The sequence below is a fragment of the Pundamilia nyererei genome, unplaced genomic scaffold (genome assembly GCF_000239375.1).
Source record: "Pundamilia nyererei isolate P.nyererei 1_Seehausen unplaced genomic scaffold, PunNye1.0 scaffold00128, whole genome shotgun sequence".
Taxonomy (NCBI): Eukaryota; Metazoa; Chordata; class Actinopteri; order Cichliformes; family Cichlidae; genus Pundamilia; species Pundamilia nyererei.
In genome coordinates this window covers 1,298,552-1,315,954 of record NW_005187529.1, presented here as the reverse complement: position 1 = coordinate 1,315,954, position 17,403 = coordinate 1,298,552, and the positions used below count along the sequence as shown (strand labels likewise).

General features: G+C 41.7%; 4 protein-coding genes across 6 annotated transcripts in view; 2 read left to right on the top strand and 2 right to left on the bottom strand.

The window, feature by feature from the left end:
- rspo3 (R-spondin 3) overlaps positions 1-6,473 on the top strand; it is a 14,005-nt gene extending 7,532 nt beyond the window's left edge. Inside the window, exon 6 of the mRNA XM_005743186.2 lies at positions 5,028-6,473. Coding sequence (XP_005743243.1) covers positions 5,028-5,248 — 221 coding nt within the window. The 3' untranslated portion in view covers positions 5,249-6,473. The remainder of the gene's footprint in view (positions 1-5,027) is intronic.
- Positions 6,474-6,554: 81 nt separating this feature from the next.
- On the bottom strand, positions 6,555-8,086 carry mdh2 (malate dehydrogenase 2, NAD (mitochondrial)). The gene has a single exon (XM_005743183.2). The coding sequence runs from the start codon at positions 7,971-7,973 to the stop codon at positions 6,960-6,962; it is 1,014 nt and encodes a 337-aa protein (XP_005743240.1). The 5' UTR covers positions 7,974-8,086; the 3' UTR covers positions 6,555-6,959.
- Positions 8,087-8,183: 97 nt separating this feature from the next.
- LOC102213779 (E3 ubiquitin-protein ligase rnf146-like) lies at positions 8,184-10,556 on the top strand. 2 transcript variants are annotated; one of them, XM_005743185.2, is made up of 3 exons: positions 8,184-8,286; positions 8,941-8,999; positions 9,356-10,556. In XM_005743185.2, exon 3 carries the CDS (start codon positions 9,365-9,367, stop codon positions 10,523-10,525), a length of 1,161 nt encoding a protein of 386 aa, XP_005743242.1. In that variant the 5' UTR covers positions 8,184-8,286; positions 8,941-8,999; positions 9,356-9,364; the 3' UTR covers positions 10,526-10,556. The 2 variants fall into 2 exon arrangements, with proteins under 2 accessions (XP_005743242.1, XP_013768836.1); XM_013913382.1 differs by lacking the exon at positions 8,184-8,286 and adding an exon at positions 8,296-8,793.
- Positions 10,557-12,721: 2,165 nt separating this feature from the next.
- Positions 12,722-17,241, bottom strand: echdc1 (enoyl CoA hydratase domain containing 1). 2 transcript variants are annotated; one of them, XM_005743182.2, is made up of 7 exons: positions 17,187-17,241; positions 15,548-15,619; positions 14,450-14,625; positions 14,190-14,332; positions 14,032-14,084; positions 13,815-13,895; positions 12,722-13,726 (listed from the first exon to the last, which is right to left on the bottom strand). In XM_005743182.2, the coding sequence occupies exons 2-7, from the start codon at positions 15,610-15,612 to the stop codon at positions 13,309-13,311; spliced, it is 936 nt and encodes a 311-aa protein (XP_005743239.1). In that variant the 5' UTR covers positions 15,613-15,619; positions 17,187-17,241; the 3' UTR covers positions 12,722-13,308. The 2 variants fall into 2 exon arrangements, with proteins under 2 accessions (XP_005743239.1, XP_005743238.1); XM_005743181.2 differs by lacking the exon at positions 17,187-17,241 and adding an exon at positions 17,144-17,162.
- Positions 17,242-17,403: the final 162 nt, after the last annotated feature.

Here is a 17,403-nt window from a genome sequence, read left to right as displayed (position 1 = left end):
AGAAAGAAAGAAAGAAAGAAAGAAAGAAAGAAAGAAAGAAAGAAAGAAAGAAAGAAAGAAAGAAAGAAAGAAAGAAAGAAAGAAAGAAAGATCTGTGCACAGACACAGTACAGACCCTTCTTATCGACTTTGCTCCTTTGTGGGATAACCCGATTGCCCCAGCTCCAAGAGAAACCCTGGTGCGTGGGAGCTAATTATCTGCCTCGGTGTATCCTCTACCCGCTGTTTACGTTCTGCACACGCTAGAGGGTCAGTGGTCTGACTTCAGAGAGCCTCCAGTAATCCTCCAACAGCTCTCTGACACTGATACATCCTTCCTCTTGTCCTCATCCTTTTCTCCTCTTTTGCACTTTCTTCTTTTGTCCCTCCGCCCCCTTCTATCCTCTTCTGTTCCTGCTTCTCTCAGTACATTGTTTTACTCTTCCACATTAGAACACTAAGTCCTTCACTCATTTCATCCAATCTGGCCTGACCCTGTTGTTTTTTTCTTTACCATTGCTCTTCTTTCTCCCTATTCTTCTTGCTTTTATTTTCACTCATCTGTACCGCAAACCTAAACTCTTGTGATACTTTGTGTCCAAATGTCTGTGTATTAAATCTAGGAAATATGCGACAGAACCTTTAATCAGTTCATAAAAGGCTACGGGCATGCACAATCAGTAAATGTTGACATGTTGGCAAGATAATTTTCCTTCTTTTTTTTTGTTTAAACCAGTTAGAAGGTAGAGGCTGTGCTGTACTTTGCAGGGTAAGTGTTCATAATTTTGCATGTAATCTTCAGATGACGTTGCGCGACTCATCCCAGGAAACTGTCAAAAATAACCCTTTCTCACATGTAGCACATGGCAGGAGGTAGTATGTAAACACTCAGGTGTACTAGATCAAGATTGGGCAGGTTAAAGACTGCTTACTGTCCCATCTAACCGTGCTGACATTTGCATTCTCACGTGCCCCCAGGAATGGACCCGTAATGTGGCATTCCAGGCATTTACCTGTGGTCCTATTACCTGTGCATATAAATGGATGGCAAAATTGTCCTTTAAGCAACTACTTTTTACTTTCTTTCTTTGAGTACATTTCAGAGACTTTACTTTTTCACTTTTACTTGAGTAAAGAAGTTGAATCAGTACTTCAACAGTACTTTTTAACACAAGTATCTACACTTCTACTTAAGTACAGAATGTCTGTACTTTTGCCACTCGTGCAAGCAACAAGGATTCAGGTAACACGAATGGCTACCTTGACCACGAGCGACTTTTTTAGCCTAAGTATATCTTTGAATTGTCACATGCTGCAGTGCAACAAAGAACTAACCCAACGACAACTTTAGCAACTTGTTTAAAACCTGTTTCAATATAAATAATCAAATAAATGTAAATATATACAAAATATGTGTATGCATGATAGATTGTATGTGTCCAATCACAGCACAGTTCATATGCATTGTTTCAAAATGACTGATATTAGGGGAAAAAAGCTTTTGATCTCTAAAGGTGTCAGCTATTGTAGCTCCTACATCTGCAAAGCTGCAGAACAATTTCAAAATCCCAAATGCCACCTGGGTCTGATTAAGCACTGTTTTTAAATTAGTGATATAAAATCGGAAGAGGTGTAAAACTGTGGGGAAGCAGACATGCTAAGTCTCAGAGCTAATTTATTGATGTTGACATACACAACCTCATTTGCTGCCTTCTCTCTCAATAGTTGTAATGTCTGATTTGTCCTTCAATTAGCCTGCAGTTCACCTCACTATCGCTGTAGCTGGATGGACCTTAGCCCCCCTTTTACTCCAGCATATACACCCTCAGTGACACTCATGCATATTAGAGACAGTTGAGCCAACTAACAGCAAGCAGTCAGCAAGGGCGGGGGTTTACACACACCCACAGACCCCCATGACATTCTGCCAACCATGCAGCCAACATTCCACTTGTGGGACAGCCCATAGCCTATAATCCCCGCCTGGCTCTCGCCAAAATCTCCCCGGACGACAGAACGCCTGCCACAGGGGATGTGCCACCATAAAACCTACAGTGCCCCCACTAAATATTCACATACATAGACACAAACCTCCCCTTACCCTCACTGCCCCTTAACTTTCTCATTTGATCTCTGTCTGTCTGCTGTTCTCACCACAGTTATAGAGTCATCTAATATGGTCTGTGATTTTTATTCCTCCTTCACCACTCTATACTTCTGCTTGTTTTTTTTATTTTGATATTTTTAGTGTAGCATGCTTGCTCACTTATTGCTCCAGCATACACACACACACACATACACACACACACACACACACACACACACACAGAGTATTGTGTATGCAGTCAGTAAAGCCCTCTTGAATGCTGTCCTTTGTGACAATGTTGTAACAGATTTCTTGCAGTTATATCATAGCCAGTTCAGCAGATCTACACTAACTTATAATGTACAGGCAGGCATTTCAAAGGGAATAACATGGCCTGATAACAGAGGTGTCTCCATAGGATTGCACAGCCCTCCCCTAAAATATGATTGCCTCAGTGCCCAGCTTTCCCTAAGCTATAACCTATATATCCCATGTTACTAGACAAGAGCAGCATTAATCTTAGAGCCTTATAAAGCTCCTGTAAATGCCAACTCACATATTTTTTGCATATATTCCAGATGATCCTTAATGATAGATTACAGGAAACTTACAACAAAAGACAAATGTTTGTCATCTGTGGCGTCTTATGTTGAATTTGAGAGTAGTTACAGGCAAGATATTTACTGGATCCAGATTTGCCAGAAATGTCATATGTCATATAATCATGAATGTTTCCATTGCTTCCCAGCTGTGGCAGTTACCACAACTGGCTCAGCCGTAAAGAGTAGCTACTACTAATGGTTTAACACTATATCAAAATGTATATGACTGTCAAGCATGCCAGCTATGTGCTGAGATGCCAGGACACTGCTCGCTTGCTAACTTGATCATCTAGCGCAGGGATGTCAGACTCATTTTTTATCACCACTTTGATCTTTAGTGGGCTGGATCAAAGGAAACTCATTTCTGTCAGCATAAAGATACTTAACTAATCATCCAGACTGTCTATATTTATAAAATACCTATTTTCCTCTTCTTTTTTTGTGGTTAATTTACAGAAAATATTTTCTTATCTACCATGGCACAGTTTGAATGGCAAAGGGGGAGGTCTTTATTAATAGGAAAAGCTGTAAAATGTATTAAAATACAGCTAACAGTTCAAAACCTATGTACTCCTTTCAGTGGGGCAGATTGGAGTCTTTGCTGGTCCAATTCTGGCCCCTAGGACTTGACATAAGGTTTAAAAATCTGCCGGTCAGTGCCTCTGAACCTCACCAAATAATGCATGCAACCAATTTAAATCCTGAAACAAACAGAAATTTTTTTTTACATATTACGTTCCATTTATTTCCAAAAAAGTAGCAACCTTTGCATTGTTCAGAAATTACTGTTTCCGATCGCTTCCAGTCTTTGTGCAAAGAAAAGCTAAATTCACGGTGGTTTAGAAAGCTGATGGCCCATGTGCTCAAGTTCCACATTATGACGCTACTGGAAGTGTTTCATGTGTTTTCCCCACAGCCAAAAATTCCTTCACTGAAAGTCTTTTAAGACTCTGTGATATTTTTCATCAAAACTTGACTTTTGGGAATGTGCTAAATGTCGGTTGAAAATGTTCCAGAACCTCTTAAGGTGTCCCATTTGTGGACCATTATACACATGTCAACACACAGTTTACAAAAGGCCCATCAGAAACTGTTCCAACTAACCAAACGCAGGTTGGTTTGATAAACACTCTCGTAATCATCTCAACACTGGCATGGATTAGGTTTCTCTTCTGGCTCGACAAAAGCACAGGGGCTACAGTATGACTAATCCACTGAACTTGTAAATAGTTATGGTGTCAGGGCAGAGAAAACAATGAGAGCAAAGGGGACTTCCTGTGTTTACAGAGGACAGGGGGCATACCCCGAATGAGTCAGTGAGTCAGATTACTACATCCGTCCATCTATCCAACCATCCATCACTAAAATCACCTGTCTTCGCAATAATTTGTTCTTTTTTTTACTTACTTTTTGCTCACTGTGGTGTCTGTCTCCTGTCCTCTTGTTCTTTCATTATTTCTAGAAGGTTAAACACAGCTGGCAGAGAGAGCTTCATATCACAAGCTCAAAATGTGTGGGTCAGACTTGATCCCTGGTCCAAGCAGACACCTGCCTTGATTAATGAACGGAGTGGGAGATGATGAGCATAGGAAGGCTGGGGGGTGAACGTGAAGCGGACAGGAGAGAGACAGGGATCTCGTTTTCTCTCCCACTTTATCTCTCTTTCCCCTCTCCCTGTGTCTCTGCCTACTGCCGACTTCAGCAGTTTCACAATCCCCGACCGGCCAGCCAACAGCCGAGCAGGCCGTGCTGCTCCGTTCCACTCACACATGAGCGGCAGCAGTACAACAACAGGAAAGGGCCTCCTCTGCTTTCACTTGCAGGTCCTGTCTCCAAAACTCCCTGCGGCTGGATCTTGTTATTATCATTATTAACTATGGCTCGAGCAGAGATAAACCTTCAACATTCCAAAATTCTCTGTTTTGTTTATGAGATGGTGTTGCAAGAACAGATAAATTGGGGGTTTATTTAAAGGCTTTCTATTTTGGACAAAGGTCTACTCATCACACACGGAGAGGGCTGCAACAGCTGATAGACCCGACAGTGTAGCTGCTTCCGCTGATTAAACACTGACATCTAGTGAGAACCTTAGCATGTTGCACTGTAAATGAAAGTTGTGCACAATGCTTTACTTTCAAGTGCATACTTTCTGGAATTGGCATTTCTTACTTCACAGAGGTTTCCCAGCAGGACAATCTTTTGAAATATTATTGACATCTTACTATATTTACTGCAGTTTTTAACAATATTTTTATTCCAAATTCCTTTGTGAAAATACTTGTGCAGTCATTTCTACTGACACCTCCCACAATCCACTGACGTTGCAAATCTTAATTTTTTTTGGTCTTCTTAATTTTCAGGACGGAAGAAGAATGAGCGGAGAGAAGGAAGGAATCGCAACAACCGGAAAGATAAGGAGAATCAGGAGGGGAGGCGGGAGAGGAAGAGAGAAAGGGAACGAGAGAAGGAGAGAGACACGGGTGAACGTGAAGATTCTGTTAACAGGAACAAAACAGAGCACAGGCACCGCAGAGGCCACGAGACAGAGCTAGTCTCACCTGTAGACGGCCCTATCCAGTAGTGCTCGGGGGAGATAACATCCAATGCCTCACCACCTTATTTCTGTCATCTTCCCATCCTTCGTGCTCCAAAACTTCCCCACCCTCACCTCTGTTTGCCCCACTCACAACCTCTCTCTGCAGGGGTGTTGCTGCTACCTGTATGATTTGAATATACTGTTTATGCACAAGCAGGACGGGGCACATTCAGCCAAAAGGCTGGAGCCACTATTGTTTTCAGCTCCTCTTCAACCGTTGAGAGCGTCTCTTATGAAAAGTCCAGGAGACACTGCTGAGACTGCTGTTGGGACTGCAGAACACTGAGAATTGTCTGTGACAGTGTGGAGGACTGTCAGAGAAATGTAATGAGAGACAAAGACATTACATGTTTGTTGAAATGGTTATTTAATAGGGCTCTGGTACAACATTGTGCATCTTGGATTTTGAATGTAGATTTTCCAGCATTATGTAGAAGAATTCTCATTATTGTTGTTCTTGTTCTTTAGATCTCTTTATTTGGTGCAGATTTTGTAAAGAAAAAATAAAGATAAAAAGTGAGGGGTTTTTTTTTTTTTTTGCTCTTTCCATCTCGTGACATCTTCATAATCACTACAGCTGAGGGCGACCTACCTTGTAGGCAACTGCATCTTTGCAGTATTTGCAAGATCATTAGAATATTCACTGTAAGCAAACTATCTGGTGTGTCCAGCTAAAGGGGAACCCGCTTGGTATGAATAAAAGGATTATGGTCATAAAGTTTCAAGTGTATGCATGTCTGGTGGAAATGTTAATTTTATCCAGATAAGTGATAAATCTAATCTACCACTGGTTTTTCTTGTGTAAATAGAAGCTCTCAATACAGCTCCGACTAGAAACCAAAACACTTGTATGTCAAATAAAACTATAATGGGTTTGTACCTGTGACTGCTTTAATCTCTCTTTTTTGCCCCTTCACCTTCATCTTGTGCAATCCAAACAAGTATTAGCTGATTTCAACTAGGAAGTGAAACTCAGTACACAGATGCCACGCTCTCCATTTGGCTTAAATCTGATTGCAGTAGTAAGAAGCTATGGCCTTAAAAACTTACTTTAAAAAAAAAAAAAAAATAAAAAATACTGGGAGCCCATCTTTCTGTAGCTGAAGCTACTCTGGCAAAATATACTTGAATTTATTAAAGTGCGTTATTAAATTTGTGTGCATTTTTGAATAATCCATAACCCAATTTGGTCAGTTTAAACAAGTAAACGAATATGAGATATGAAATGTAGGATAGTCACATCTGGGTGTACCCATTCAAGCCACTTTATGCAAAAATAAATAAAGAAACATTTTAAAGCTAAACTGTTTATTGGTGGAGTGATTATTTTTGCTCAACAGCAGCATCTACTGCATTTTGCATCAGGCATGACAGTATTTCCTCCTCATTCATTTAGCAAAGAAGTCTCCACTAATGTGGGGTTGCACATGAAAATATATGAAATTCTGATTTAAATGTACTTTACAACATTACAGTATGTACACAAATCTTAAGTGCAAGATAAAGCAATGTTTGAGAAGAGAACATTAATTATACATGACAAATACAACCAAGTTCAAAAGGATGGTATCTGAATCAAGATGAGTCTAAATCAAAAACGACAGAGGAGACACTGACAGATGGAAATTTAGCCAGATGCCTTTAAATAGACTGAACAAATTCTCAATCACAGCTGTTTTTTAAGGGGGTCAACTGTTCACTTCAGGTTGGCGACAAAATCCTCGCCCTTCTTGATAGAGGCCTTCAGCTCACCGATGGCGTCAGCAACCAGCTTCTCCTCAAAGGCGGACAACTTGCCGAGGCCAAGGTTCTTCTCGATGCCGTTCTTCCCCAGAAGGATAGGTGTGGAGAAGTACTTGCACTCTGTCTCCTCAGACCTGACAAAGGAACACTCCACCACTCCCTCTTTTCCATTCATGGCGTCCAGGACGGAGAAGGTGAAGCGGGCGCCAGCATAGGCCATTGAGAGGGTTGCAGATCCAGCTCCAGCCTTGGCCTTGACCACCTCTGTGCCGGCCTCTTGGATCCTTTCAGTCAGGGCGGAGAGCTGGTCAGCAGGGAACTCCACTTTAGGCGTGCACTGGGAAATGAGAGGAATGATGGTCTTCCCAGCATGGCCTCCAATCACCGGCACATTAACACGAGCAGGATCCAGGCCCTTGAGCTCTGCAACAAAGGTGTTAGCTCTTACAATGTCCAAGGTTGTGACACCAAACACTTTGTTTGGGTTGTACACTCCATGCTTCTTCATGATCTCTGATGTAATCGGGATGGTGGAGTTGACGGGATTGGAGATAATGCAGATCAGAGCCTCAGGGCAAGTGCGGGCGCAGGCATCGGTCAAGGTGGCCACAATGCTGGCGTTGGTGTTGAAAAGGTCATCGCGGGTCATGCCTGGTTTTCTGGGCACGCCGGCTGGAATTACCACAACGTCGCAACCCTGCAGCGCAGCGCCGAGCTGGTCGGGGCCTATGTGGCCGGTCACCTTGGCCCTCGTCTCGATGTGGCTGAGGTCTGCAGCCACTCCGGGTGTATGAGCGATATCATACAGAGAGAGGTGGCTCACCAGGGGGCTATTCTTGAGTAGCAGCGATAGCGGCTGGCCTATGCCGCCCGAAGCCCCGAGCACCGCCACCTTGGCGTTGTTCTGTGACGAGGTGGCCAAGCCCCGCACGAGGCTAACGGTAGGTCTCACAGCACGGGAAAACATCTTCTTGAATGTTGATTCAGCTATTGAAATGAGTGAAAATTGAAACGCCTTCGGAGCCCCTCTTTTCCGTGACACCAACGTCCTCTAGCCACGAGCAAACCGGAAGACTACCGAGTTGTCATGCGTCGAAGATAATGGTCGCGCGATTTTACGTCTGATTTGCGTCAGTTCGTACGGCTGCGTCGTCGTCTTTGTCTCAGCTTCTTTTTCGTAGGAAAACAAAGCCAGTGAACAGCAGAAGTGGGCAAATTAGAATTGGACATTAGTACCATCAAAAGAATTGTAACGAAAACCAGCATAACACAGCGGTACGGTACGTGTACGGTCGTTGCGGTGTTTGTGTCGTGAGAAAAACACGTCTTCTGACTCTTTATGTCGCCCCTGCTAAAATAAGCTAGCGCCATCAAATGAACGCCGTCTATTTGCTGGAGTCACAATGCTGCCGTCAGATTAGCCAGGGCTAGCTAACTACAACAGGTTTCATTGTTATGGAAGCTTTGTCAGTCGAGAAAAGCCTCTGTGTCGTTATTGTTCGACTCGTTTTACAAGTAAAACGGTACTGTTTGACCAGCTGCTGGGTAATCAGCCAGACAAGTTTTTATATATACTATTAATAGTTATTGTGAGTATTATAACCATCACATCGTTAGCCGTTAAATTTAATTAAATAATGTGCTTGTCACTAGCCCTGCTTTAACGATAGAAGGTTTAAGTCACAAAGCACAGTTCACTGATTGTTGCGAGGTAACTGAGCAGCCTTTTGTATCACACACAGTAACCTCTTAGGTTTCACTTATAACTAGTGAATTAATCCCAACCTGTAAGTAATCGGTTTTAACGCCAGAGCTGAAGGGTTTGATTGGGAGGAAATGTATGCATATAAGAAATGGCTTGTTATTGTACCGAACAGTTGTATGTATTTTAAGATGAAACACATTTTCACTCACTTCTCTTTTCGTTTTGACAGTGGCAAGTTTCAAGGTCGAACAGCTCTCCTGATGATACATCAGCACTAAGCTCATTCCAGTAAGTCCAAAATGGATAGTGTATTTGAATTTTGTGATGGTACCAGTGTGCCTTTAGACAACATTAAAAGCTGGTTTTATTTAACCTTTTATTTGTTTGCTAATTTGTGACAGTAACATTGTGTTAAGTGAAGTCATGACAGCAATAAAAATAAAAGAAAAATCAGCTGCAGTGTCCATTTCATTGAAAGATATATTCATTTACCTAGGCATGATAGCCACAGAATAATATCTCCAGTAATATTAATAATTTCACACAATATACATCTGTATTGAAATTAACACTACTAATAAACAAATGGGTAGAACACATTCATTGTAACATTTTCCTTTATGATATTTCTTGTTTTTTTTCAGTACTTCCTCATGATGGCTAGTTGTGGAGAGGTAGACCACTCTGTTAGCTCACTCCCATCCAGCAAGAAAGGCAGCAACAGTGGTGGTGGAAGTGGGAACAGTGCAGAATCATCGTGCTCTGGCTCCAGCAACTCATCCCCAGCTCTATCAGTTCCTGAGTGTGCCATCTGTCTGCAGAGCTGCGTCCACCCAGTCCAACTGCCATGCCATCACGTCTTCTGTTTCCTGTGTGTAAAGGGAGCATCTTGGCAGAGCAAACGATGTGCTCTCTGTAGACAAGAAGTACCTGATGACTTCCTGGAAAGGCCTACACTTCTCTCTCCAGAGGAGCTGAAAGCATCAGCAGGAGGTCGAGGTGGGGCAGCGAGTGATCACGCTTGGTATTATGAGGGGCGTAATGGTTGGTGGCAGTATGATGAGCGAACCAGCCGTGAGCTGGAGGACGCTTTCTCCAAGGGTAAGAAGACAGCCGAAATGCTCATTGCTGGTTTTTTGTATGTAGCTGACCTGGAGAACATGGTGCAGTATAGGCGTAATGAGCACGGTCGCAGACGTAAGATGAAAAGAGACGTTTTAGACATTCCCAAGAAGGGGGTGGCAGGACTGCGATTGGACACTGAGGGTGTTAGTGGGGCCGTGGGGGCTACAAGTAGAGAGAACTCTGCTGATGGGGCTGATACCACACTAACAAATATACAGCAACAGGTTACAGGTATCTCTTCTACTGTATCAGCCCCTTCAGCTCCTGCCAGACCTCCCACTTCCCTCGGTGGTCAGCCAGGCCCCAGTACTAGCCCCCCTCTGGAGGATGCTCTCTCCCAGCTGCAAATCAGCCCCAGGCCCACACCTTCTCATGAGCGGTCTGAGGCTGGGGAAGGAGAGGAAGATGAGGAGGAGGAGGCCTCACCTTCCAGGTCCTCTGACCCTCACACCTCTGTAGATGAGTCTGGCTCTGGAGATTGGAGTGATGATGAGGATGAGGAGGATGAAGAAGAGAACGGGGGAGATGGAGAGCGTGTGGAGCCGCGGGAGGGTAGGCCAAGGAGACAAAGACTGAATCCAGAGAACAGAGCCCCTCCTCGTTCAGAGTCTGCCTCCCCGTCTCCCTCATCCAGTAGCAGTGGAAGGTCCAGAATGCCTGATGGCCAGTGTACAGTGACTGAGGTGTGAAGCGATCATTAATATATTATCACCAAATGGCTGTGTTCCTCATTAATTTGTTCCTCGCTTTATGCTGTCGTTCACTTGGTCACAGATCAAATGGGGGTGGAATACTTTCTGCAGGAGAAATGATGCACTACACATCCAGTAATAAACAGAACCACGTTTTCCTCTATTTGTATGCCCCATTCTGGGAGCACAATGATCTGGAGGTATCTGCGTGATTCTAACAGTCTCATCACAAAAATACAGAGTCAGCAGAAGTTTGTTTTCATGTTCTGGAACTGAGTGTTCTCATTCTGAGAGAGAGAAGGTACAGCTTGGTAAACAGATGAATACACAGCGTTTTCTGTTCAGCACATCATTTGAGGGAGGTGCAACAGTTGGCTGTAATCAGTCTGTGCACTACTGGCTGCAGGTGTATAAAGTTTGCTTTTTTCAAATTGCAGGCAAGTGGAAGTTAAAAGTGACTTCGGCCAAACCTACCTACCTGTTTACATTTATTAGCTAACACCCAGAGGGGGGGCAGAGTGTTAGCCCCAGTCAGATTTGTGACTTCCAGTGAAAGAAGGCATAATGGGATTTTGGAACTCAGCCATTATGAACGGCTGCATTCTGGTCATCTGCACTTAACTCTCTCAGCTAACATAGCACGCAGAAATGAGCTCATTAGAGCTCAAGTCATCTGCCTACTCGTGCAGAGAATTTAACCCTTAATACCTTATTCCTAGCCTCCACCTTACTTCAACAGTCTCCTTCACATTTAACTAATTATGAAGCATTTTCTTAAAGTTTTAATTTAACTGAACTTTTTCGAAGTGTCTTTCATTTCAGAGCTAATTGTGGTTTGAAAAGAAAGAATATAGTTTGTTCATGATGAAGAACGGAAACATTTTCAACACGATGCTCTTAAACTGTATGGGATTGTAAATTTGACACTTAATGATTAGCAACCTAGAATATCTGGAAACCTGAGGTTATCTGGCTATATGCCAAGATTTTGTGTTTGATTTCGCCTGCAGTTTTATGACAACTAAGATGTTTTAATGAATGTGTAAAACTTTTCCCAGCTTTGAAGAATTGGCATTTTACTGTGGAGTAGCAGCATTGTGCCTTTAAAGCTGCTGATGCCTCTGAAGCTTCCATGTTAGTGTCCCAGATTAAAGTATTCTCAATAAATGTGTATTCTAATCTGTGCGTGTTTGAAGAGAGAGTTACTTAAACACTACTGGTTGGCAGGATGTGGAGAATTGATGTTTTCAGTTTGAGTAAATGTTTTAATTTTGTGTTTGTGCATTTCTTATGGTTGTAAACCCTCTTATATATTATGTCTGGGGGAGTAAGAGAACAAATCTATACCATTGCTATTGGTCATCCTGCAGAAGTTTCAAGTTGCATTGGTTTTCTATTTCTTACATGCCTCAGTCATCGGCTCAGTTTTAAACTTTCCATTTGGAAGAATAAATCATTGTGTAACCTTTTTTTTTTGCTTAGTAACCTTTTTGTTTGTTTTATGGTTCGTAATTTAAGAATAAAGTGTCATTTCAACATCCAGAAGTTATTTCGCTCTGTTTGGAGACTGTATTTTGTTGTTTTGGCGTCTCTGTGACAGTGCATAGTCTGGGAAAATATTTCCATCCTGATTTTAAAAGTAGCGCACTTTACGTAACATTTCATCCACCTTTTCTCTACACCAAGTATTTGGCTTCCCTTCACTCACATCCGTGGTGTTTGGTATTCTGACCACAGCAGACAGTAACACTCCAGCTGGTTGTCTTGCCAGGAAACATGACCTTTGGAAGGGGAACAGGGGATACAAGCTCAGCAAGCTCCAGGGACCTGTCCTTTTCCATTGCAGTCCTTGAACATTTGTACTTTTTACAGAGCCTTATTTGCTCTGCGGGTTACTGAAAAATGAACAACACACTGAGGGGGAGGGGGGGGGGGTACAACTTATGATATTTACTATGTATGGCTGAAATGCTTAATTGGCCCAGCACTTCAGAATTTTGAATGTTCCTGATGCAGAAGATGAGAGCTACTGAGCAAAGCAGCGATACCCACTCGGAAAACATTCCTAAAGCCAAGGTTTTCTTAATAGGCCACAGTGACATGGACACTGAGGAAATCTGAAGAATCAGCTGATATAAACTACAAGTACGTACAAGAGGGTAGATGACTGCAGTGTTTCTCTGTCCTACAGAAAGATGAGTCTTTCTCATGCTGATTATACCTCATTGTCTTGACTGCTTCAGTATTAATCAGCCTGGAGTGATCTAATCATTTCCATAATTGCATAGTCAGAGGAGCTGGAGGATACAGACTGTTTATCTGCTGAATTGGCACTGAAAGGGTTTAGAAAACTAAATCCCTAACACAACAGGATCATACAGCATGTTCACTGTTACTAACAAGGACATCAGTGTAAACAAATCACAATAATTTCAGTCTCCACAGTGGGAATGATACTACATTTCTTATGACTTGACAGTGCACCACAGATGCTGTATTTTTAGCAAAGGGGCAGATGCATAATCCAGATTTGTATTTATTTACTTTACCTGGAAGTTCTGTATACAACATTAAAAAAGGAAGCTTCAGTCGGTGTTTTTGCTTCTTAACATCTAAACTTGTAGGCATAAAGTCAAAGAGATGCAACAAGAATCACAACCACAGCACTGTGCAATGACTCATCTCTCACTATCACTGCATTTGAACAGATGCACCTAGTAAAAGTCCTCAATCAAAACAAATATATAACTTCAGTCCCCTAAAATTAGTTTCCACAAAAGTCATTTGTGTTTGGACTTGCTCGCCAGGGCCTCCAGGTTAGCCGGAGCGCCCCACACCATCCCAAATATGTCCTTCTCAGTCCTCAGAGCTTCAGACAAAGGAAGCTCTCTGCCTGACAGCACCACCTTCTTCACAGCTTGGATCACTGGGGCAGGTCCCTTTGTGTAGCGACTGAGCCAGTTTTCAGCCTGCTGCAGGAGAGGGGCAGCACCTTCTGTTTTCTGATGGCCTTCCAGGACTCCATCCACCAGTCCAATGTTTACGCCAAGCTCGGGATCCACTTTTACAGCCCCGCCAAGCAACTTCAGTGCATTCTGGCTTCCAACCAAGTGGACAAGTCGGGCAGCACCGCCCCAGCCTGGGACCAGACCCATGTGTTTATGGACAAACTGGATCACGCTGCCTGCCTCCATTAATCTGCGAGAAAGGAATAACATACACATGCTAGATTATTAGCTTTTGGATAAAATGCTGTTATGTAACGGAAACTTCTCAGAAGCGTTACCTGAAATCGCAGGCAGTCGTGAGTTCTGCACCGCCTCCCAATGCTCTCCCTTCCACCAGAGCAACAGAGATCAGGGGGAGCCTACACTAAGAAAATGCTCCTGTAAGCATACTGTGGTGCACATTATATAAAAACTAAAGTAAGACCCCTTTAAGCGCATAAAGGTAACGGTTGTAGTTTGCAAAAAAGCACTAGAGAGGAAAACTAGAGTCCTTACCTGAGCAGCCTCGTAAGAGCATTCTGCATGAACATACACATCTTCATCCCATCCTATGAGACAAGAAAAGCATCATTTAGGCATCTTCAGTAAGAGGAATCCAGACAGTCACACCAAGATAGACATGAATGCAGTAAAGAATTTGTCCCCTTTGTTACCTGTTGGTTAGATATTGCTCGGACAGCGTTAAGGTCAGACCCAGAGCAGAACGTTTCAGCCGCACCCTGAACTATGAGGCCTTTGCCCTCTGGCCAGTTCTCCAGCTGGCTCACCCTTTCCTCCAGATCTATCATCATACTCCCTGCCAGCAGGGCAAAAAATAATCAAGGCAATAAACCAAAGTGCAATTTCACTTACAAATATTTATGGGAGGCTAATTTTTATCTGTCAGTCTGCGTCAAATGTAAAGTAACCTTACCAGAGAAAGCATTCATGCGAGATGGGTTGTTGATGGTCAGCACCGCAATGCCAGAGTCCTGTTTCAGCAGATCAATGGAGCCTCCATGAAAGGCCTGAAGCTTCTCTCTGATCTCATCCTGGTTGAAGCCGTGGATGCTGGAGTAAACACAGCTACTCCTCTGTCTCTGCAGCAGCCTTGGAGAAACACTCATGGATGAATAAATGCCTTTTTGTCTTTAAACTCCATTCTTATTTATATGTGCGTTAAAGTTAAATGACATGTTAGTCATGTTAAATGTACAAACCAATGGCATCAGAGTCATTCAAGGGTCTACACATGAAAGATCTCAGACTTTCTAATAATTTTAAACACAGTTACAGAATGTCTGCATACTATCAGTGCTTTTTAAATCACATCCTATTAAGTGTAAGGTGCAAGGCTAGTGTAAGTTTACCTACCTAAGAGCCTATTTCTTTAAAAGTCTACTTTTTAAAAAGATACTTCCAAGTACAAAAGCACAGAGCAGGCAGTAATATCCATTCATTAGCTATACTCTTATATCAACTCTTAATGAAAATATGGAAGGGTTTTAAGAAAGCGGTTATGCAGGACACACACTGCATAACACATGTGATCCGTGGCCCAAATCTTTATTGACCATTTATTAGGACTTTAGCTGATAAGGTTTTATTAAATTGTACTGATATGACCAGAGAGTACTGCAGGTTAAATGAGCTTAATGATACTGATTGTTAAGATATCAATAACAGTCATTTAAAGAAAGCTTTTACAAAGCAGCCAAATAGATTCTTGTTGCTCAAAGGTCAAACTGCATGCTTACACTCACAAACAGAGGAAGAAGGAATGGTTTAAAAAAAAAAAAAACAACTACTACAACCTCTGTTTAAATCAGCATGGGGGATGTATGTTACTAAGTGATGCAAATAAATGGTAAATATATAATCCAGTTTAGCTGAAATTGTGATGTTAGGATCAACATGAATTTCATCATTTTTAATACGTGAACAAGTAAAATGGATTTAACTTGGCATGGTTGACATTCTTTATTTGCTGTTGCCATTATGGCGATGAGCAATGATGTCTAGTCTCCATCACCTGGCCCAGGTTCTGCAGTGACTGCTGCACCTCAGGACCTGTTGCCTCAGCGCACAGAGGACCATCCTGCTGCTGCATGATGGCAGAGAAACACAGAGAGAAAATATTTGCATTTAGCTAGATTCAGTGAAATTGCCTCAGACTTGTGGCCAAACAATACGACACACCGTTAGGTACAATACTGATGGTATCATGATAAAATGATACTAGGATACTTTGCAAGATGATAATAAGCAACACATCACATTATCTGTGTGAGTGAAAGTGAATAAAAAGAGCCCTAAAGATTCACATAACAGGAGTTATATATTTATTCACCTTATTATGGCATCAATGCATATTATCAGTATTTAATATGATAATATGCTTGATTTAATGATATGCTTTAATAATGTGTCTTCTTCACTTGCGGCTGGTTAACTGTAGTTCACTTTAATGCCACCATGAAGGATCATGAAGTAGAGACCTCTGTTAATTAAACTGGATAGAGTGCCATATTTTATTATCAATACCTTGCCTCTCCCCTAACTTAGACAGATCACTTTATATAGAATCATAGTGGGAATATGTAATGGACACTTTGAGGTAACCTTTGCTAAGATAATCTGCTGACTGATTAAAACAACAGCAATCTTTTTAACCATACTGTGCATGTTCATTCCCTTCACACAAATTGACTTTCTGGCTTTTCAAAGCAGGACTGTGTCAAAAATGATAGAAGACAAGGGCTTTGATGTATTCTTTCACAAGTCCTCAACTTGTCCTTAACGATTTTAGAACTGAAGAAGCTTCTCGGATGAGAGGTGAAACGTCTTCAAGCAACTTAAAGAAGTACAGACGCTTTTCTTTGCAAGCTCCTTTGACTACGATGACCTGGATGACTGAGAACCTTCACAGACAAGTCCTCAACTTGTTGGACAAGGACACAGTTTTTGCAGTTTTGTCTCTGTCAGGTTTAATTTAAACAATCACTGTGACTGAAATTCTGACTTTGAGCTTTCAGTTAATGCATTTCACAAATGTTTTTCATAAACTGAAAATAGGTAAATGTGTATGTGTATAAATTGCTGTAATTCTTAAACAGTTTATTCAAAATATTTGCAAAAGTCTTTGAATTAAAGCTAAAAATCTGCTTTTTAATAACATGTTGATTGCTTGATTTAAAACCCACTGTGTTTGTGTACAGAGACAAACCCACATAAACTGTCTTTCCACAACATATTGTGAATAAAACAGGAACATTAAAATGTATTGTAGCATTTTTTTTTAGCATTAAGGTGAAATGGGCAAAAACAACCGGAGCTTTTGACATCTGTAACATGTCTGTAGTATTACCCAGCCGGCATACAGTACATGTAGGAAAACATCTTTGAAACTACTGCAGTACGATACAAGAGTATCAACACAAAGAGTTAGTAAACAATTTATCAATAAAATTCCCAGACGAAGAATCTAACTTTGAAATCATTTTATACGGTTCTGTTTAGAGGTGAAGCATTTCACAGCTGGCAAATGAAATACACTGGGTTAGCAGTCCTTTTCTAGCTTTAATAACGAATGAAATATGTTCCGTAAAATTCGTTTATAAAATTTTACCATGTCGCTATTTCCATTATAAAACACTTAACACGAAACCAACCTTGCTTTATGACAGTCCGGTGGTGTCACTTTGAAATCTGCTCCCCTAGAAACTAGAACTCAGGAAACAAGTATGATAGCCAGCGTGTGACTGTAGGTGTTTAAGTCCTCCACCAGGGGGCGGAGTAATACTCATGTTCCTTTCCTGCACTTTTGTTCATTTTTAAATAAAATAAATATATAAACAGATTTTATATTTTTTTAAAGAAACAATATAT

Coding starts and splice junctions, on each gene's coding strand:
- mdh2 (XM_005743183.2), bottom strand. CDS start 7,973: ATGTTTTCCCGTGCTGTGAGACCTACCGTTAGCCTCGTGCGGGGCTTG.
- LOC102213779 (XM_005743185.2), top strand. CDS start 9,365: ATGATGGCTAGTTGTGGAGAGGTAGACCACTCTGTTAGCTCACTCCCA.
- echdc1 (XM_005743181.2), bottom strand. Junction 14,333..14,449: donor TCGCATGAATGCTTTCTCTG/GTAAGGTTACTT, acceptor CCCTGCTGGCAG/GGAGTATGATGATAGATCTG. Junction 14,085..14,189: donor GAGCAATATCTAACCAACAG/GTAACAAAGGGG, acceptor CTTGTCTCATAG/GATGGGATGAAGATGTGTAT.